This window comes from Dermacentor albipictus, chromosome 10, assembly GCF_038994185.2.
Source record: "Dermacentor albipictus isolate Rhodes 1998 colony chromosome 10, USDA_Dalb.pri_finalv2, whole genome shotgun sequence".
Taxonomy (NCBI): domain Eukaryota; kingdom Metazoa; phylum Arthropoda; class Arachnida; order Ixodida; family Ixodidae; genus Dermacentor; species Dermacentor albipictus.
The window spans coordinates 87,912,363-87,930,722 of NC_091830.1; the positions used below are offsets into that span (position 1 = coordinate 87,912,363).

The 18,360-nt window shown below is 43.9% G+C and overlaps 1 protein-coding gene across 5 annotated transcripts in view; it reads right to left on the reverse strand.

The window, feature by feature from the left end:
* Window positions 1–11,518, reverse strand: part of LOC135910254 (uncharacterized) — a 50,317-nt gene extending 38,799 nt beyond the window's left edge. The window contains exons 1-6 of one of the 5 annotated variants that reach the window (XM_065442323.2): window positions 11,065–11,202; window positions 10,899–10,983; window positions 8,707–8,793; window positions 8,482–8,630; window positions 4,864–5,050; window positions 996–1,073 (exon numbers count right to left, since the gene is read on the reverse strand). In XM_065442323.2, coding sequence (XP_065298395.1) covers window positions 996–1,073; window positions 4,864–5,050; window positions 8,482–8,630; window positions 8,707–8,793; window positions 10,899–10,905 — 508 coding nt within the window. In that variant the 5' untranslated portion in view covers window positions 10,906–10,983; window positions 11,065–11,202. Of the gene's footprint in view, window positions 1–995; window positions 1,074–4,863; window positions 5,051–8,481; window positions 8,631–8,706; window positions 8,794–10,898; window positions 10,984–11,064 lie in introns of all 5 variants that reach the window. The other 4 variants (XR_010566962.2, XM_065442322.2, XM_065442321.2 and 1 more) reach the window with 4 other exon arrangements.
* Window positions 11,519–18,360: the final 6,842 nt, after the last annotated feature.

An 18,360-nucleotide genomic window follows, 5' to 3' on the forward strand; every position in this document is an offset into this window, starting at 1 on the left:
CGAGTACAGAGGGCACGTAGATATAATTTTAGAGAGGAGGGGGGAGAAGAGGCAGTTTTCATACAAGGGGGGGGGGGGGGCGGCGGAATGTGACGTAAGGCACTACTATACAAGAGCAATTGCAGGGAAACTGGACAAGCTGAAGTTCAAGGTACGGTACAGTACGTTCCTGCGATTTCTGAAAAATAAACATTCAAATATGTCAATCGAACAAATTATGCAGGGCGTGCAGAAGCAGAGCCGCATGAATTAAAGTGCACCGCAGGGTCCAGGCGATACTACGGAAGCAGTCAACCACCAAATCAACACTTCTGTGCCCGCCGCAGTAGCTTTGCGGCTATGGCATTGCTAGAGGTCATGGATTTGGTCCCGACCGCGGCAGCCACATTTCGACAGGGGCGAAATAGAAAACTCACGTGCACTTAGATATTGGAACACGTTAAAGAACACCATGGTGTCAAAATTAATCCATAATCCGCCACTACAGCGTGTCTTATAAACTGATTGTTGTATTGGCACGTAAAGCCCCAATTCAAGTTTAGTACTTCCGCTATGATGCGATGTCCCATGTGATGCAATGACTCAACCTTCTCAGAGGTTATGAAATATGGCACAACACAATGCCTCAAGCAAACACCTCTCCCTGTGTATTCTGTGTACTACGCAGACAAACAGCAATGGTGCACGGAAGGTAACATTTAACATCAACTCGCCGCTCTCATGCTAGACTAAACATTGAAGGAAGTAAGCTTTCACCGTCAACATCACTGCTACTTATCATTAATCAAAGCAACCAGCACAGAAAGCTTTGCTTACATCGATTCCCACAGTTCACGGGATCTGCATAATTCTTTTTCTACTCCCAACTCCCACTGGCACATCGCTAGGCAAAAAAAAAAAAGTTATAGAAAAGAATAACCAAATTTATAATAAACAATCAATGGCGTTTTTCTTTCATTTCATAGCTATAACAGAAGTGTATAAAAAGTCAGTACCGTCACCTTTGTCAGTGGATGCTTCAACCTTGTCTGCGTCCTGCTCAGCCAACCAGGTGCGTGCCTTGTCATATGAAGCTGCACAATTGTTCAGGAAAACCATTGGGTAACACTAAACACATAGGTTCCCCCAAACAGCAAATGTGATGTGTTGAGGTGCATGTCTGAAGTAGACACACTGACAATTTGCCCACATTATCAACCTTCTTCACATGCATTAGTGCGACAACATGAATCATTATCCTCATCAGCCTATGCATTTTTGTCCACTGCTTGGTTATGAAGGCCTTTCCCAGTGAACTCAAATCACTCTTGTCCTACATCAGATGAATCCATGGTAGGCCTATAAATTTCCTTACCTACTGGCTCCACCTAACCCTCTTGCAGTCTTGACGGCAGTTCCCTTGCTCTTACACTCATTGCATTGAGAAATGACCAGCGATGTCTGATCTCCAGTAATACCTGATCATGTGACGTGCCAGGCTATTAACCTTTAATCTTGTCTAGGATATCAGTTGCTTGCATTAGCTATGTAATGCATTTTTGTCTTTCAGCTTGTCATTTTCTGTACCATCACTCAAAACATCTAATTAAATTGCGGAGTTTAACGTCTAAAATGAACTCGTGGATTAAAAGGAATGCAGCAGTTAGGGGGCACAAGATTAACTTTGAACACCTGGGGTTGCTTTTCTATTGTGCACCTAAACCTAAATAAAAGAAATACTGGGCAAGAACTTAGCATTGTTAACTCTCTAAGAATGTGACAGCATGTTTAGGTTGTGACATCTTGGCAGCCGCACCAACGTGCCTAACAAGCTACCTTGCACACTCATTTGTCAAAGTGGCGTTTATATACTTTGTACCTCTTACAAACTTGCGAGTCCATGTACACCATGATGTGCTTGTGTATGCTCAACACAGCTAGACTTTTCTGTTAGATACACAATCAAAACGGGGAAAGTCCGCCTTTCCCCGTTTGATTTGTCTTCCATCACAGCAGTTTGTCTTCCATCACAGCAGCCCAATGCTCTGTTAGTCCACGATCGCACGCATACTGCTCTCATGCCAAAGTTGCTCTTTAACACGTCTGGCGCGTGCCTCACCTGCCAGGTTGCCACATTATTCCCTTGTGATAGCTATCACTTTGAGACACTGCGTTAGACTGCAATGCCTTGAGATTCGACCCATATTTTTTAGTCAAAGGAATATGATACCTCCAAAACGGATGCAGTCCACCTATAGTGCTATTAGAAGAGCTTTTGCATTCTACTCCCATTGGAATATGGCTGCAGTGGCCGGGAATTGAACCCTCAACCTTGCGCTCAGCAGCATCACCATAGCCACCGAAATACCTTGTGGGGGCTTCATCATTTGCTGCACCGTCATTAGCTTTTTGAGTTTTATCTTTTGGTCCCGCAGATTAATACAGGCACAATGCAATGACTATATATTTTAACAGTACTTAGGCAGCCCTTTATGGTTAGGCAACGCCTTATCAACCCAGCTTTAGCTCCATCATTAAAAATGATGATGGCAGCTTTCTGAGTCACACATGCGCCATGTTATTGATGACTGTCTAGCTTTGTCAGTCTAGAAGGGACACCAAAGGCACACCTAATCTAAAGTAATGCTACAGTGACAAACTACTGCTCCAAAATGCCACTTCTGCAAAGAATGCATGCTTCGTATGCAAAGGAATGATGTTCATATGGGATGGGAAAGGCACTGGCGCTTTGAAAATAAGCTACCGGCTACCATGATCACGATTAGCAGTGACGAAACAAGGAATGCCTCAGGGAATAGAGCCAACATTTCAACGAGACCTGTCTTCGTTAGGATGAAGACAACAAGCCTTCTAACTGAAATATTGGCATTGGCGTGTGACACATATGCCTTGTCTGACCTCTGCTGACTACATGAAATCTCCATCATCCCATGAACCTGTCTCGTTCATGGGATGGTTCAAAGCTGGTCTGCCGACAATAAATGAGCGAAATCATTCTGCAAGACTTAAATTCATGTACCAATTAATTAAAGGACACTACAGAACTGAAATCACCAATTTAGTTCATTTTTCGTCAGGGTATGCGACCCGACAACGACATCAGCTAACTCCTTTTCGCATCCGTAATAACTGTTTTAAATACTCATTTCTTCCACGAACTATTACCGATTGGAATACCCTCACTAACATTGAAGTGTTGCAACCGTCACTGACGTTATTCGCTCAACATATTGCCTAGTCTGTGTTACTGCATTTCATCACTTTACTGTTCTATTGTGTATTTTATTTTTTTACTGTTTGATATCTCGTTCAAATGTATTGCTGATGCTGGCTGCAGAGCTCCAACTTGCACCCTTATCTCTTTCGTTTACATTTTGCTATTTTTGTGAAACTGCTTAATTCTTTTTCCCACCCTGCTATAATCCCGATACCGGGATTGCAGGATCAATAAATAAATAAATTTACAATTGGTAAACCATATTCCATATATGACTGGCGAATCGTTCTCAACCAAGTGATACAAAAGAAAATAATGTTTACTACAGCTTAACCCTTTAAGGATGGTGAAATTTTTTTAAAAAGACAACAACACCTTGCAATAAAGACGTTTTCTTTTTTCCTTTTGCAAACGATTTTTTTTATCATATAAAGCAAGAGCAAGTGATAAGTTTTTTGGCAGAAAGGCAAATTTTACAAGAGAAAAAGTGTTGTAGACTGAAACATACGTGGGCTTCGCTGCAGAAAGACAGGTTTCAATGCAAGTTGTGGCTTTTCTCGTTTACATGTTTCAACACAATGTACTGCATCGCAAGATCATTCTAATTTGAAGTAGCTAAGCTCTCCAAATCATCTGGCTGTGGTTTTTTTCCAACGTGACTCTAAGAATTTACTCATCACTTAGAAGACGCCATTTTGAAATGCATGGCTGGCAACACAACAGCTAAACAAACCAGGTCAATGTTCACAACTTCGCCCTTCAGCAGCTTCCTTGCACTATATGGTTTTGTCTACAACAAGCACAGAGCAACAAACGAGGTCAAATCATTGTGAGGGTTGGAGGAAAAATACATCAGACGAGTGCGGTTCGTCTGTCATTTTTGCACGTACATGCTTGACACATTCACGTCATCCTCCATATAGAAATGTTTAACAAGAGAAGTTAAATGCAGTGTGCCAAATACTCTTGGCTTTTTCTGCAAATACACTCGACATGACCACGTTGACACACAACAATGTTGGCACTATTTGCAGGAATGGGGTGCCCTCTGCGTGAAGCCGTCCGACCGAAAACAGTGGGCAGTGCTAAGCAGAGCATGAGCTCTGAAACTGCTAGTGAAGAACGGGCTTCTCATGTAAAGGACACCATGCATTGAACACAATTTGGGTTGCAGAAGAACTTGGCAACCTCTTCAGCTGCCATTTTCTCTGCAACAAAGTCGGCTCCACTGTCATGAAACAAACATTAAGAGGTTTTAGAACGGTGGTAATTTAGCAATCCAATTTGATTCTCTGTTTTCCTTTTAGTGTATCTTTAGGCTGAACTTGTGGACTAATGCATATCTACTCCTCTGTGCCCATCTTAAAGGTTTTCCAGTGTTTTAATAATTACTCTAAAACTGTACAATCCTTTATGACCACTTCAAAAAAATAGAAATTGCATAATTTGAAGTTACTGCTATCAGCAGCGTGTCAATAAAATTACTACTTTTGACAAGTACTGCAGACTTCAGGCTGCAGTGCAGTGTGGTAAGAGTGAAGTCAACACAGCCAGCATACTTATCTGATAGGAAATGAATCCTAATATGGTATTATCTAACAGGAATGCCACCCCCCTTTGAAAATCACCAAACCAAATGTACGTACACTCAATTCTAAGGATGTGGATGTTGCGGCGCATAAAAGAGGAATCTGGGATGTCGGCATGTTCAGCAGCCTCAGCAATGTCTTGAGGCGCCAGTAGGTGTGGCCACAAGCACTTGCTTCCGTCTATCCAGTCCACTGGAACCACAGCAACTGATTTGTCCTTTAAGAAGCGCACTGCTGCAAACATCTACAACATTGGAAGATAACACGCAGTTTGTAGAACTTTCTGTGGAACAAATTCGAGCGTGTTCACAGCCTTCGAAATTGATTACAAGCTACATTCAAGGGCTACAGACACTGCCTTCAACAATGAGTAAGCTATTTTTTATCATAAACAAGAGCAGCACAATAAAAATCTTTTGTGAAAGAACCAGCCATGACAAAGTTGGTAAACGAATTGGATTGGCTACTAAGAGTTAAAGAAAACTTAACTTTTAAAAAGATATCTCATAACAATTTCTGAAAATGTTCTAGAAGGCCCATGATTATTTTTATTATAACATTGCACTGTCAGAGCAGGGCTACACTTTAAAAGCTGGATAACAAACAATAAAACTTGGTACTGGGCTAGTTGGTGATAGCGCGAAAAGGGACGAACACACGGTGAAAAGACGACACAACGACGAGGGAACGCTAGCATACCCTCTTCGTCGTGTCACCTTTTTTACGCTACTATCAGTTTTAAAGAATGGATATCTAACTGATATCTAACTTAAAATGGCTTCAGGACAGGTTTTTCATGAGTAGACATTCACTAGACATACTTAGGTTCTTCAGTTGATGCTCCTAAATAATAAACTGAGGGTAAGGCGGCAGTAGAACATGCCATAGACTAGCATGCTTGTCTAAAAATAACTGTGCGGACACTTATCACAATATTACTTGATAGTTACAACACTGCACCGATTGCAACAAAACAAAGAAAGTGCGGCATCTGGTACGTATAAATGGCTGCCTAAATCCAGAGTGACCTCATGTCGTACGGGATTTTTATACAAGACAACAAAGCACCGTAGTTATAGCTGCTGTAGCACTACCTAATAATACATGACGTTGCAGTATTTTGAATGGCATAGACTGCTGCATTTTTAATGCCAGAGTCATAAGATAGCACATGTTTAGCAGCTCGAAATCTTGCTTCTGTAGACAAATGACAGTAGCAAACTACATAATATCGTCGCTCAATGTTTTTTTTTTTATATTGTCAGGCTCTGTGCACATCTAAAAGAGAAATGCTCTCACGTTCTGGGCATGCCATTTAAAAACAGGCTGCTACCATATTACAAAGTTCTTGAAATGCCTGATGAAAGAAAGTGCTGCAATGTAACTGTCACCTACGGAGCTGGTGAAGAAGCTGATGCCTGCATGTAGCAACATGTGGAGGAATATTAAGAACAGGCTAGTGCGCTCAGCCTGAGTGGCTGCGCTTATGTGTCTTTCTCGAGAGCCATCGGTACCATGGCTAGGTGGCTTAACTAAACCGTGGCCCCGGCAGCTGCCCCTTCATGCAGCCTCCCACAGCTGTGGTAGCAAATTTATTCAGTGTGTGTGCAGTATTCCCAGATGATGTGGCTGACTGTCTTCCACATGTGGTCACTGATAGCTGAATCTTGCAGCATTGGCATGAGTCCTCACCGATATATCATCTCAATATACCATTTTCCCCCACTTAGCTCACTATGTATAGCTGTGAATGAACTCTTAGGTAAAGATAGCAGTGGGTGCAGATTATCTGAGAAGACGAAATACAGCTGACAATGATAAACGCAGCATCTGTCACAGCTAATTCCCACTGAAACCCAGAAATAAAAATAACCTTAATAGAATCAGTATATTGCTGATTGCTGCGAGATGATGTAGGAAGATGCTAGTTTCTGTAATACTGTAACTATAGTTGCCGACAACTTTCTGTAGCAATGGAGGGAAAGCTACAGGGGTGTAGCTTCTGCCCCTGTATTATTGTGCCAAGTAGTGAGGCAGAGTTTGACACCATTATGCTGTCAGGTAGCGTGGAAGAGATAGTGAATCAGAGTAGCTTGCACAAGTGATGATTTTGCATATGCCCAATTGTGTCAGAGAAAAAAAAGATAAGTCAAATTTAACACTCAGTGGTGTACTGGGTACATGAGGTAGTTAAGGACATAATGACAACTTCACGATTAATTTACAATACTTTAAACAAAAAAAATCCATTAAAAATGTAAGATGTAAAAATTTTCACACTATTTTACCTCTATTTTCTAAGGGTGTTGTATAAACCCTTTTGACGCTCAATTGTTGACAGAATTCTGTTTCGATAACAGCTGTATGTTCGGATCAGATAGTATGTGTTGATGTTGAGTACTGCTTCTATAGTAGAAGCCTTTACAGAGTTTTCAGGACCCTGTGGGTGTTTGTTACGCTCCCTCTTAGTGACGGCCTACATACACATCGACGTAAAAGGTTTATATTCAGAATAAGGATGCCACATTGAGGGTGACGTGGCCAGAGACATTCACGGCCACCCACTCTTGGTTGGCATAGGCCATGTGGGAGCAAGCAAATCAATTACTTAGGAGTAGCACCTGGTGACATCGGGTACAGAAGTCATGGCTGTTGGCCTTGCCAAATTAAGCTGCTCTGCAATTATTTGATTTGGCTTTTCATGGTTCCCACTAATCATGGCCTCCATTTGCTGAAGAAACAGCTGCCTGAATGGCATCTGACCACTGGCAGCACTTAATTTCTCCCCTATTTCTCTTAGTCTTAGGTGATAATTGGCCGTAAACTGTTTCACCCCATAATGAAAGGACTTGGAAGCATCCACAAAGGCGACAGTCTCAGAGTTGCTGTGGTCAGCGAGAAAAGCAACTAGGACAGCATACGGATTCATCTCCTAGCTGTGTCCAGCTGGAAGCTCATACCCCGTATTTAGATGTGCTAGATTGGTGACAGAGGGGTTGTGGAAGACAAAGTCAAGCGTCTAGGCAGATAAAATGAGAATGTCAGTATCTGTGGCGATCCGAAGCTGTTCGCTCAAATACCCCATGCACCCGGTATATTGTCTCATTTCACTGTTGTAAACAAGATTATGTTTTCTCTGCCCCAGCTTAAACTATATATAGCATGAGTGAGAATGTGGGACATTTTCAAGGAACTTCCTTTCTTGTGCACATTTTGCTTCCCTAGCTTTCCCTCTGTTACCACAGAAAGCTGTCCGCCAGTGTACTTGCAGATAAAAGCTCTAACCTGTGACTTGCACAGTGCTTAGCGAATTCAATTTGATACTCAGAATGTGTGGCTGCCGTCACCTTTACCAGCACTGGTGGAGGCTGGAGATGATGAGCTGTTGCATTTTTGTACTACATATCACATGAAAGTGAGAGCCTTTGTGATGCAGCATGACTATGTTCACGCCCTCAGCGATCCCATAGCACTCATCGGTGGTGCAAAAAGAGGGCCACCTGGCATGCAGTTCGAGTAATGTGCTTGAATCGCTGCGCACTGTACATGCAATAAAGAGAACAGGAGACATGCCCAAGTTTTGTGACACGTAAAATTGAGAAAATGCAAGCCCGCAGCAAGTCAGAAAAAAATTGGGGGCAGCTATTTCAAGGTGAACTCCACTGGGCAGCTTACGTTCTGAGCACGTCTCTTCGAGGCCACCACCTGGCCTAGCCGTGGTTGCAGGATTTCTCTGGATACCATTCCTGGCTCTGTTTTAACGTTCTCAGCTTCCACTGCTGGTGCATCATCTGACACAGGCTGTTCCAGGAGACTCTCTACCCCTGAAATTTTTCATACAGCTAGGTAAGGCTGTGAGATGCGCACTCAGATAGGTGATGGTGATCTACAACTGCTTACCATCGATTGAAAACGGGAGAGACGATAGTGGTTGAGCAGCCTCCAAACTGATGTGAGCAGGCTCCACCTGACTACAGTCCATGCCATCTAGGTCAATCAGAATGCAATTCAAGTTTATTAGTTTCATAACAGAAAACAATATGCAAATGTATATACGAAAGAAGGTCCAAGGGTACACAGATGAAAGGGGTTTCCTGTGTCAAGCCTAATTGAGACAGCCAAAAAACAATAGTGCCCCAAATTATATGAACCATCTACAAAACAAGGTAGTCAATTCACTTTATATCTACAAAATCCAAGAGGAAGGCAACAGGACTACATGCTCAACAAGAAATGACTGCAACGTAGGCCTACAACTCGCCTGCCAAGACAGTTTCATGACGGCATCCTTTCACGGCGCTCAATTGCAGAGGTGCCAACTTGACAGTTCTCCCACTAAATTCGACAACCTCCCCCCCCCCCCTTCTTTTTGCAGGCTTTAATGAGAATGTTCTTTTGTGGGCAGTGGCTGTCTTGGATCTTTGCAGGCCATATTAGTTTCTCTTTTGGTGGTAAGGCAATTCTTTATACTTACTGATACTTCATATGTTGCAAAGATGCTGTTTCACTCATGCCCTCTTTAAAGTAATTGTCAATGTAGCCATTAAATAGTAATTTATTTGTCTCATTGCTTCCTCTATATGTCGACACATTACAAAAAGAAGTGCACCAGCTATTCCTGCAGTTTATAACGTTTAGGTCAGGAGCGCTTGCCCTTGCTGCTATTTCCAAACGCACACCCTATGCAATTCATCCTAACATCAGCATAAATGTGACAGTGACCCAGAGAAGAGAAACATATAGGACAAGTGCTTGACCTGTGTGTTTCTCCTCTCTGTTTCGCCATCCCAGTTTGCACTGACATTAAAATAAAGGTCAACCAAGTCAACCATTTGTATACTATACCTCAAGCAAGTTTCAAATGGAAGAATAAAGTGAAATACATACATAATTTAGAACAAGAATGACTGCAATAACACACTGGACACTGGTTCTTGGAAGCTCCAAGTGAACTGAGATGAGTCAAGTCATGCATTGTCAAGCAGAACATTTTGAAGAGCAAGGGATAACACGTTTTCGCGGCTTGTAGTGAGATGAAAAAGTATGCTTACTAACATTATTATTTTGTAAGATTACCATGTAACATGGTGACTGTGCAGGAATAAAGTCACACACATGAGAATATACATACAGCATATTTACACTTAAATAAGCACTGGCTAGAATAAGAAGGTCAGCTAGCATTAGGCTCAAGTACAGTACTTCGCCTTCTAGATGCTATAGAACATCCTTATTGTCGACTACGCCATGAAATATTCCTAGCCAAATTGCCATGCCTATTGCTTATTGTTTTCTGATGAGGAGACAGCTAGCTTCTGAGCATCACTTCTTCAGTTGCATGCTATGCATGTGCAATATCACAGCTTGAGTGCAGATTTCTTTTCTATATTAATATTTCGGGAGCCCCAAACTGTGAGCTTTAGCGGCCTTCACAGACTCAACATGCGTGTCTTAAAATTTTCTGTTGGCACTAAAGTTTATTTGAACAGCCTTAGACCCATATTCAGAAGCTGCTAACAAAGCTAGTTAGCAACTTGCCATAATGGTAGGGATGTGTAATGTGCTCCTAAAAGTTGGCTTCTATACAAATAAAGCAGCGCTGCAAATGAACACATTGATAAAACGTACGATTCCTGTGTTGGTCATGTATGTAACAGCAAGAGCCGAGTTTTATGTGAATGTGGAATAGGTATAGTTTTTCAAACTCCAACATCGAATGGATCATTTGCTCTGTCCACATACGGTACCTTAGGTGCAATAAAGTGCTCCTGAATACACCTCAATCTCCAGCGGATATACAAAAAGGAGGCACAGATGTTGGACTGCTAAGACATTGATTACCGTTTGAAACGCTGCCCTTTGGGCAAACTGTGCAACTAAGAAATTGCGCAATTGTGGAAGAACAGCATGCATCAAAAAAAGGTATCGTGAATCATGTGAAAGTGGGCACACATGGCATGAACAAAAATATTTTGTTGGTTAATTGCATAACAGATCCCATATGCAAGCAAAACTATACCTCTTTTCTGCCGTCGTAAATTATGAGCCAATTCAGCTTACATATTTGTGCAATGCAATTCAAAATTAGTTACCGGCCATTCCTTCAAAAGTTGAGTTGCCTATAAGCTATGCACACACGCTGCAGTGGTTCGATCCATCCAGTGCCTAGCTTAGCGCCTGCACATATATATAGTAAGTAACCAATTAGAACGCTGAACAGCTCTTGGGAATGAACAGGTTGTATAAAGGGCAACTCACCAATACGACTGTGGGAGACTGGCGGGTGGCTGCAGTAGCAGCACCAACCGCACTGGAGCGTCGCATTCTGCGAAGTGCACACCTCGGAGGACTGCGAGCGCGCGTAGCCATCGCACTCACAGTTACTGACGGAACACGGTCCCCGTGCCACGCCACGGAAGTCGAAGTTTGTGAACATTGTTCAGGCGAGCGCGAGTGCGAACCAAATCGTCACTGCGAGCGTCAGAGAACTATACATCAAATGCGCGCAAGTCTTCGTGAGCGTAAACCACACACGAAACCACACGCGCGCTTCACGAGCTAAGTAAGTGACCGAAAATCGTCCACACGATGTAGCTTTACACCGCTGCTTCACAACTTCTGGGGGACAACGCTATGCGCGGAGTACAAGACGTCCTCACGACGTAGCCATACTTGCGCGCGATCGAACGACCATGTGTTTTACGCCAGTGTTGCCAACTTCTATGCTACGCCTCTCCAGATTTGAGGCACTCGAATAAAAAAAAAAAAACAGCACAGTGCAGCCACAACATGCGTTTGTTTGCTGTGCACGTTATTATATTCTCGGATATACCCCCACGAAACACAATCACGACGCAGAGCGCGAAAGTGATTATTGTGAAAACGCAGGATTGGGAGAACAGTCGTCTAGAAGTCATCTTAGCTGAGGCACTATTTAGACGTCGCACTTCAGTTTCAATCGTTTGAATACATCCTGCGGATGCCTTGGTTTGTCATCTTTCCTTTACTAAAGCTGCCGTTTACTTGAGTCTTGCACTCTGTGTTCAGTTGAAGCTTAAGACTATGTGTGTTTTTTGCCATTACGTAATTTCTGCCGTCCGGGCAGGGGGTCGGCAGCAGGCGTGCGCGTTTTAGAAATATTGTTCGAGTAGAGGCTGAGAGTATGCCGCCTCCGCAATGACTTTGCTCTACATACGTGTACGACGTCTCTATATCTAATAAACTTTACTTTACTTTTGCACACATGCTGTTTAAGCAAGCGCGCAAATATTGGATAACACTCTTTGTACTTGCAAAAGCACTGACATTGCATTATGAACTTTGCACTGATTTTGCGGTAATGAACGCACGGCCACGAAACACTACAAAAATGTTTGGCAAGTTTCAGATCATCACAAACAATTTGCCATAATAGCGCTTTACGAACCAGTTTCGGTTTCATTTCCCATTATTTGCATGTCTCATGACGCCATGACGCATGACTGGTCACGTGAGAGTAGGAACTCCGACATTCGTTTCGGCAGGGCTCTAGTCACCCTAGCAGGGCCTCGAGCTCCACCACTGGAAAAGCTGGCGCCACCGTCGAAAGACGTGGAATTAGGGATCACGTGGCCATAGCGGCCGCGTCGGCTGCTTCGGGAGCGCCGAAGCGAGCTAAAAACGAGACTTTTAAGTTCCCTCGTACGCTGCAGTCCTCATTTAGTGGCGAGATTTTCCCGCTTGGAGTGTCTCCTTTACAACGCTTGAAAGCACTACGATATGTAGTGGCTGCCTCTGAAGGAGCGCAACATGGTAGGGTATACTGCTCGGTGCCGCAATGCCGGACGTATACGCAACGGAGCCCGATGTCAGCCTTATTCACACGTAGCCGCAGGACAAGAAGCTGCGTGAAGCTTGGCTCGCGAAACATGAAACCGGCAAACAGTCATCGGCTATAACTCGGGTATGCAGCAAGCACAGACGCGAGGAAGATTTCTACTACGGTGCCGGGTCTGCGATGTTCGGAAAACGCGCACTGAGACGCTCGCCCGAGTCCACTGCCCTACTAATGTCATGACGGTTTGGTCTATGAACTTGTCGATGCTATTGATACTGGCAAGTTCACTGGAGTGGGAGTGGAAAGAAGCACATTATAAAAAAGCATGACAGTGCGACGCAACTTGAGAAATAATATTGAAATGTCCAAGAATTTAGAAGAAAAAAAAAAGATTGAATCGTCGCGACGGCACATCACAGTCCCCGTAGGCGTCGACGTCTCTACAATGAAATGATTTTTGAACAGCTCTGATAGCGCTCATGCAACAATGGTTGCTTGTATACTGTCAAATTCTCGTATTCTGCGGGCTAAAACTCATGGCACGGTGCGAAAACGCGCACGCGGCGAAAGCGAAACAGTGCGCGGACAAGCATGCAGACGCGCAGTCGGTCGCTGCGAGTTTGTGCGATCGCTGCATTGAGGCTTCATTCTATTACGCTCCCTTTAGTTATACAAACACTATAAGAACATATTTCACATAGTTTGCTCTCAGCGTTTACCTACCTTTCACTCAAGAAGCCGGTTCGGGAGACTCCATCGCGGCGACCGCGCGCAGGTGCGTTCACTGTACGTATTCGGTAAAGAGATCGCATCTGTAAACGATTCTGTGCTTTCAGTTTGCCCAAGATTATTATTTAGACAGTAAAAACTTCTTTCCTTTTGAAAGTACTTACAGAAATGCCCGGGAGAGCTCGCGCGTGGTGTTTTCAGTGAGCGCTGACAGCAAAACCTATGAGGAGCGCGCCACGTGATCCCTCATACTACGCCAGCGAGGCGCTTCCGATAGATGGTGACACCGTAACTCCTCGCCGCACGCGGCGAGGAGTTACGCGCAGTTGCCACAGGATGAAGTAACCAGTAAATGGGAAATATACCGGGAGAAAAGTCTATGGTTCAAATACTGGTGCATGCAAAATTAAAAGGTGAAAGTGAACGTTGGTTGTCAGAAATACGTGAGAAAAAGAAGGCCGCACCTAGAATATTTTGGAATCACATAAAATTATTAGGCAGGAAGTCAGCAACAATACAACAACATATCCTAGACGAAGGTGAAAACAGACTGGAAGGAGAAGCGGCAATAAATTACATCCGAAACGCAACAGCCGAATCCTTCCAAGGCAATGACGAGGTTGTGTACAGTGTACTTGAGGAAAAAAATAGCATGAAAGAGACCCATGTGGAAAAGGAGCTGGTGCTGACAAATTTAAACTGGAAGAAAGCGGAAGAGAAAATTCCCAAGCGCACAGCCACAGGGCAAGACGAGGTTCCCGTTAGGCTGATAAATGAACTGGGACCAAAAAGTAAGGAAGCTCTCGTGAAAGCAGTGGAAAAAAATTTAAGAGATAAACGAATACCAGACAGTTGGCGACAAAGTAGAATGAATTTAATTTATAAAGGTAAGGAGGAGAAAGACAGAATTCATTCGTATAGACCGTTGACCATTACATCGGTAATATACAGGCTAGCAATGCAGGCAATCAAATTAAAGCTTCAAGCATGGGCAGAGAATAATGGCATTTTGGGAGAGCTTCAGAATGGCTTTAGAATAGGTAGGCGTTTGGATGATAACTTGTTTGTTCTTACTCAGTGTATCGAAATATCCAAAGCAGAAAGCAGACCGTTGTATGTAGCCTTTTTGGACATTACAGGAGCATACGACAACGTAGACCGCAACATTTTCTGGGATATTCTGGAAGAGGAAGGCTTAGGTAACGATTGTCTACAGCTTTTGAGAGAGATTTACCTAGAAAATACCGTTTGCGTTGAATGGGAAGGGATGATAAGCGCGGAGAATGTTCAAATCAACAAGGGACTGAGGCAGGGGTGCCCTTTATCGCCGCAGCTGTTTATGATGTACATGATGAGGATGGAGAGGGAGCTAGAAGGAAGTAATATCGGGTTTAATCTCTCATACAAACAGGCAGGTACAGTAATAGAGCAGCAACTCCCAGGTTTATTTTATGCGGACGACATTGTGTTGCTCGCTAACAATTAAGCAAAGTGATTTGCAACGTCTGGCTAATATCTGTGGACAGGAAGGCAACAATTTAGGTTTGAAATTTAGTGTTAGAAAATCAGGTGTTATGGTATTCAATGAAAACAGTGAACAGACAGTGGAGATACAGGGCCAAGAAATACCTCGGGTAACAGAATATAAATACCTTCGTATATGGATAAACGAAGGCAATGGATATATGGAAGCACAGGAAAAAATCATAAGAGTCAAGAGGAAGAGAAATGCAGCCATAATGAAGCACAGAGCGCTATGGGGATACAATAGGTACGAGGTCCTACGAGGTATGTGGAAAGGGGTAATGGTTCCAGAACTTACTTTTGGAAATGCGGTTGTTTGCTTTAAACCAGGGGTACAATCCGGGCTCGACGGGAACCAAAGGTCAGTGAGTCGCCTCGCATTGGGCGCTCACGGGAAGACTACAAATGAAGCTCTGCGGGGGGATATAGGCTGGACTAGTTTTGAAGTGAGGGAAGCTCGCAGTAAAATTGAGTATGAAGAACGGCTGAGGAATATGGAAGAAAGTAAATGGGCTGGGAGAGTGTTCAGGTATCTGTACAGGCAAAACATTGATTCACAGTGGAGGAAAAGAACTAGGAAGCTTACCAGCAAGTATGCGGCCTGTGGGGTGGGCAACACAGCCAAAGAAGGTCAAGCGGAAAGTTAGAGAGGCTAAATTAATCTCATGGGTGGCGGATTAATCTCATGAGTGGCGCAATGGAAAAGAAACCTGCCATGAGTAACTACTTAAGAGGAAAAAACGAAATCAGGAAAGAAACCATTTATGATAACTCAAAGGGAAGCTCATTACTTTTCGAAGCGAGATCGGGATGAACACGTACCTATAAAGCGAGATATAAGAAGGAAGAAGATACATGTGCTTGCTGCGGTAAAGCTAGGGAAACGACGGAGCATATTTTATTAGAATGTGAGGACGTCTACCCAGCGGTCGATTTAGGCACCACTGGTCTCCTTGAAACCCTTGGGTTCAGCGGGAGCAGTGGTAAAGCAAAAAGGTCCGCAATAGTATGAGGCGATTGGAGGATTGGTGGAAGAAAAGTAGGGAAACGACAAAATACGGAGACGTACAAAAACACAGTTCGCAATAGGGGATCAGAAAATTTGGACGTGTTAGTTCTTGATGTGTTTTTTTCTTTTCTTTTTTCATTCGTTAACCTAGGTAGGATATCAGGCAGCATAGTAGCAAGAGCTTGGTGACGCAACCCACCGCCCCGTTCCAAAGGGACGCTCATAACATTCATCCATCCAGCCGCCAATCTGGCCTCGAGCTCCACCACTGTATCCTTCTAGCCACCATAACCACTGGAAAGCTGGCGCCACCGTCGGCGTGACGTGCTAGGAGGGATCACGTGGGCATAGCGGCCGCGTCGGCTGCTTCGGGAGCGCCGAAGCGAGCTGAAAACGAGTTTAAATTCCCTCGTACGCTGCGGTACTCATTTAGTGGCGAAATTTTCCCGCTTTGAGTGTCCCCTTTACAACGCTTGTAAGCACTACAATAGGTAGTGGCTGCCTTTGAAGGCGCGCAACATGGTAGGCTACTGCTCGGTGCCGCAAGGCCGGACGCACGTAACGGAGGTCGATGTCAGCCTTGTTCACACGTAGCCGCAGAACAAGAAGCTGCGTGAAGCTTGGCTCGCGAAACATAAAACCGGCACACAGTCATCGGCTACAACTCGGGTATGCAGCAAGCACAGACGCGAGGAAGGTTTCTGCTACGGTGCCGGGTCTGCGATGTTTGGAAAACGCGCACTGAGACGCTCGCCCGATTCCGCTGCCCGACTAATGTCATAACGGTTTGGTCTATGAACTTGTCGATGCTATAGATACTGACAGCGCAGCCTTGCTGACCAGCGTCAATGCTCCACTTCCATTAAGGCCCGCCACAGATGCATGGCTTGGAAGAATGAAAATTCCGCAGAAACTGTGCTGGAAAGACCATGCCACCTCCTCCAGCACTAAGACCAAGCTCACTGAGTTGTGCTCTCTTGACTCCTTGTCAAAGTCCAAGTTCTCCCTTGTAGAGACAATGCGAAGATTATCTATCATTACATTAAAATGGGTCGGCGAATATTTCCCCTAGCTCTTTGCTAGGGCCTGTGGCTTTAGCATCTGGTGTATCAGCCTTGGGACCGAGAGAACAGCAAGCTCCCGAGCGTGCCAACACAGACAGGCCGCAATGAACTCTTCCAGATAATTCTTCCGCTTAGTCTGAGTACAAGCCATGTATGACACTTACTTTTAATTTTCTCACACCTTTCATTGGCAACGTGAATATCACAATAGAATGTTACAAGTCGGAAGTCTTTGTGAGACTTACCTCAACCTAAAACTTACTAATTTATTAAAAATTATCGCATCGCATGCCCATTCCACAGGTGGAGTGGCACAATTGCTCTATGAAGTTTTATATGTGAACCTCCATATGTCATTGTGCTATAGTAACTTGAGTGATTTTTGATAATGGTGATAACAGTGTGCTCGTTATTCTTTAGAAGAGTTAACTGCTGGGCTAGTTGGTGTTCTTGCATACTGGAAAGATACTGGAAGATGGTAAACATCAGACATCGCGTGAAACACTGGAAGCATTCTACATCAAGAAAGCGGGTCCTAACTGTGTTAGTGATACATCGGTTTTTCTTTACGAGGCTGAGCTGAAGTTTCTATCACGCCTACTTTGATAAAAAAATATGTACTCCATGTTGCCTTGTACGCATGCGCGGTGTTTTGGTTGGCTATATATGTCGAGTGCTTTCACTCTCATTAAACAGTTGAAGTAGCGCCCGTGGTGTTGTCTTCTTTCTTGTGTGTGTTGTGTTTTTTGGCGCAAAATCTTTCCAGTATGCTCGTTATTCATACCACCAGATCACCAGCTTGTAGGCTGTTTCGGAAACCACCTTGATTGGCTTCCTTCCCCATCTGTTCTTGTCAGAGTCGTAAACACTTGCATCTCGTAGGTTGGGTGAGCATTCGATACTAGAGGCAAATTTATTGAGACTTTTGAAATGTCCTCCTGTTCAAGAATATTTAATATAAAGGAGCCTAGTTTTGCATTGGCTGTATTTCTGTTTAGACAAAGACCTTTTCACTGTATCATAGTGTAAACGGTGTTGAAGGTCTCCTCTTGGAGAGAGATCTCTTAAACGGCAAAAACACCGACATTCTAGATACACTGCATGGCCAAGTGGGTACTGCCGTTTTGCGCATAACGATGAAAAGCCAAGAAAAAAATGAACACTACACGCAGTCCTCACATTTAACTGAATGTGTCTGTCCACGAAACACATTGGAGCATTCCTCAGCATTCAGTGACACTGGACATTTCAAACCCATGTTCCAAATCTCTACAGACTGTGCACAGCTCACATTCTTCTCATGGTAAACTAGCGTGTGTGCTAAGTGCAGTGAACATGAACACAACTCTCACAACTGTGCGATCGCATTCGTCAAGTGCCTTAACTCGCCGTGGTCCACATGCTGACTGATT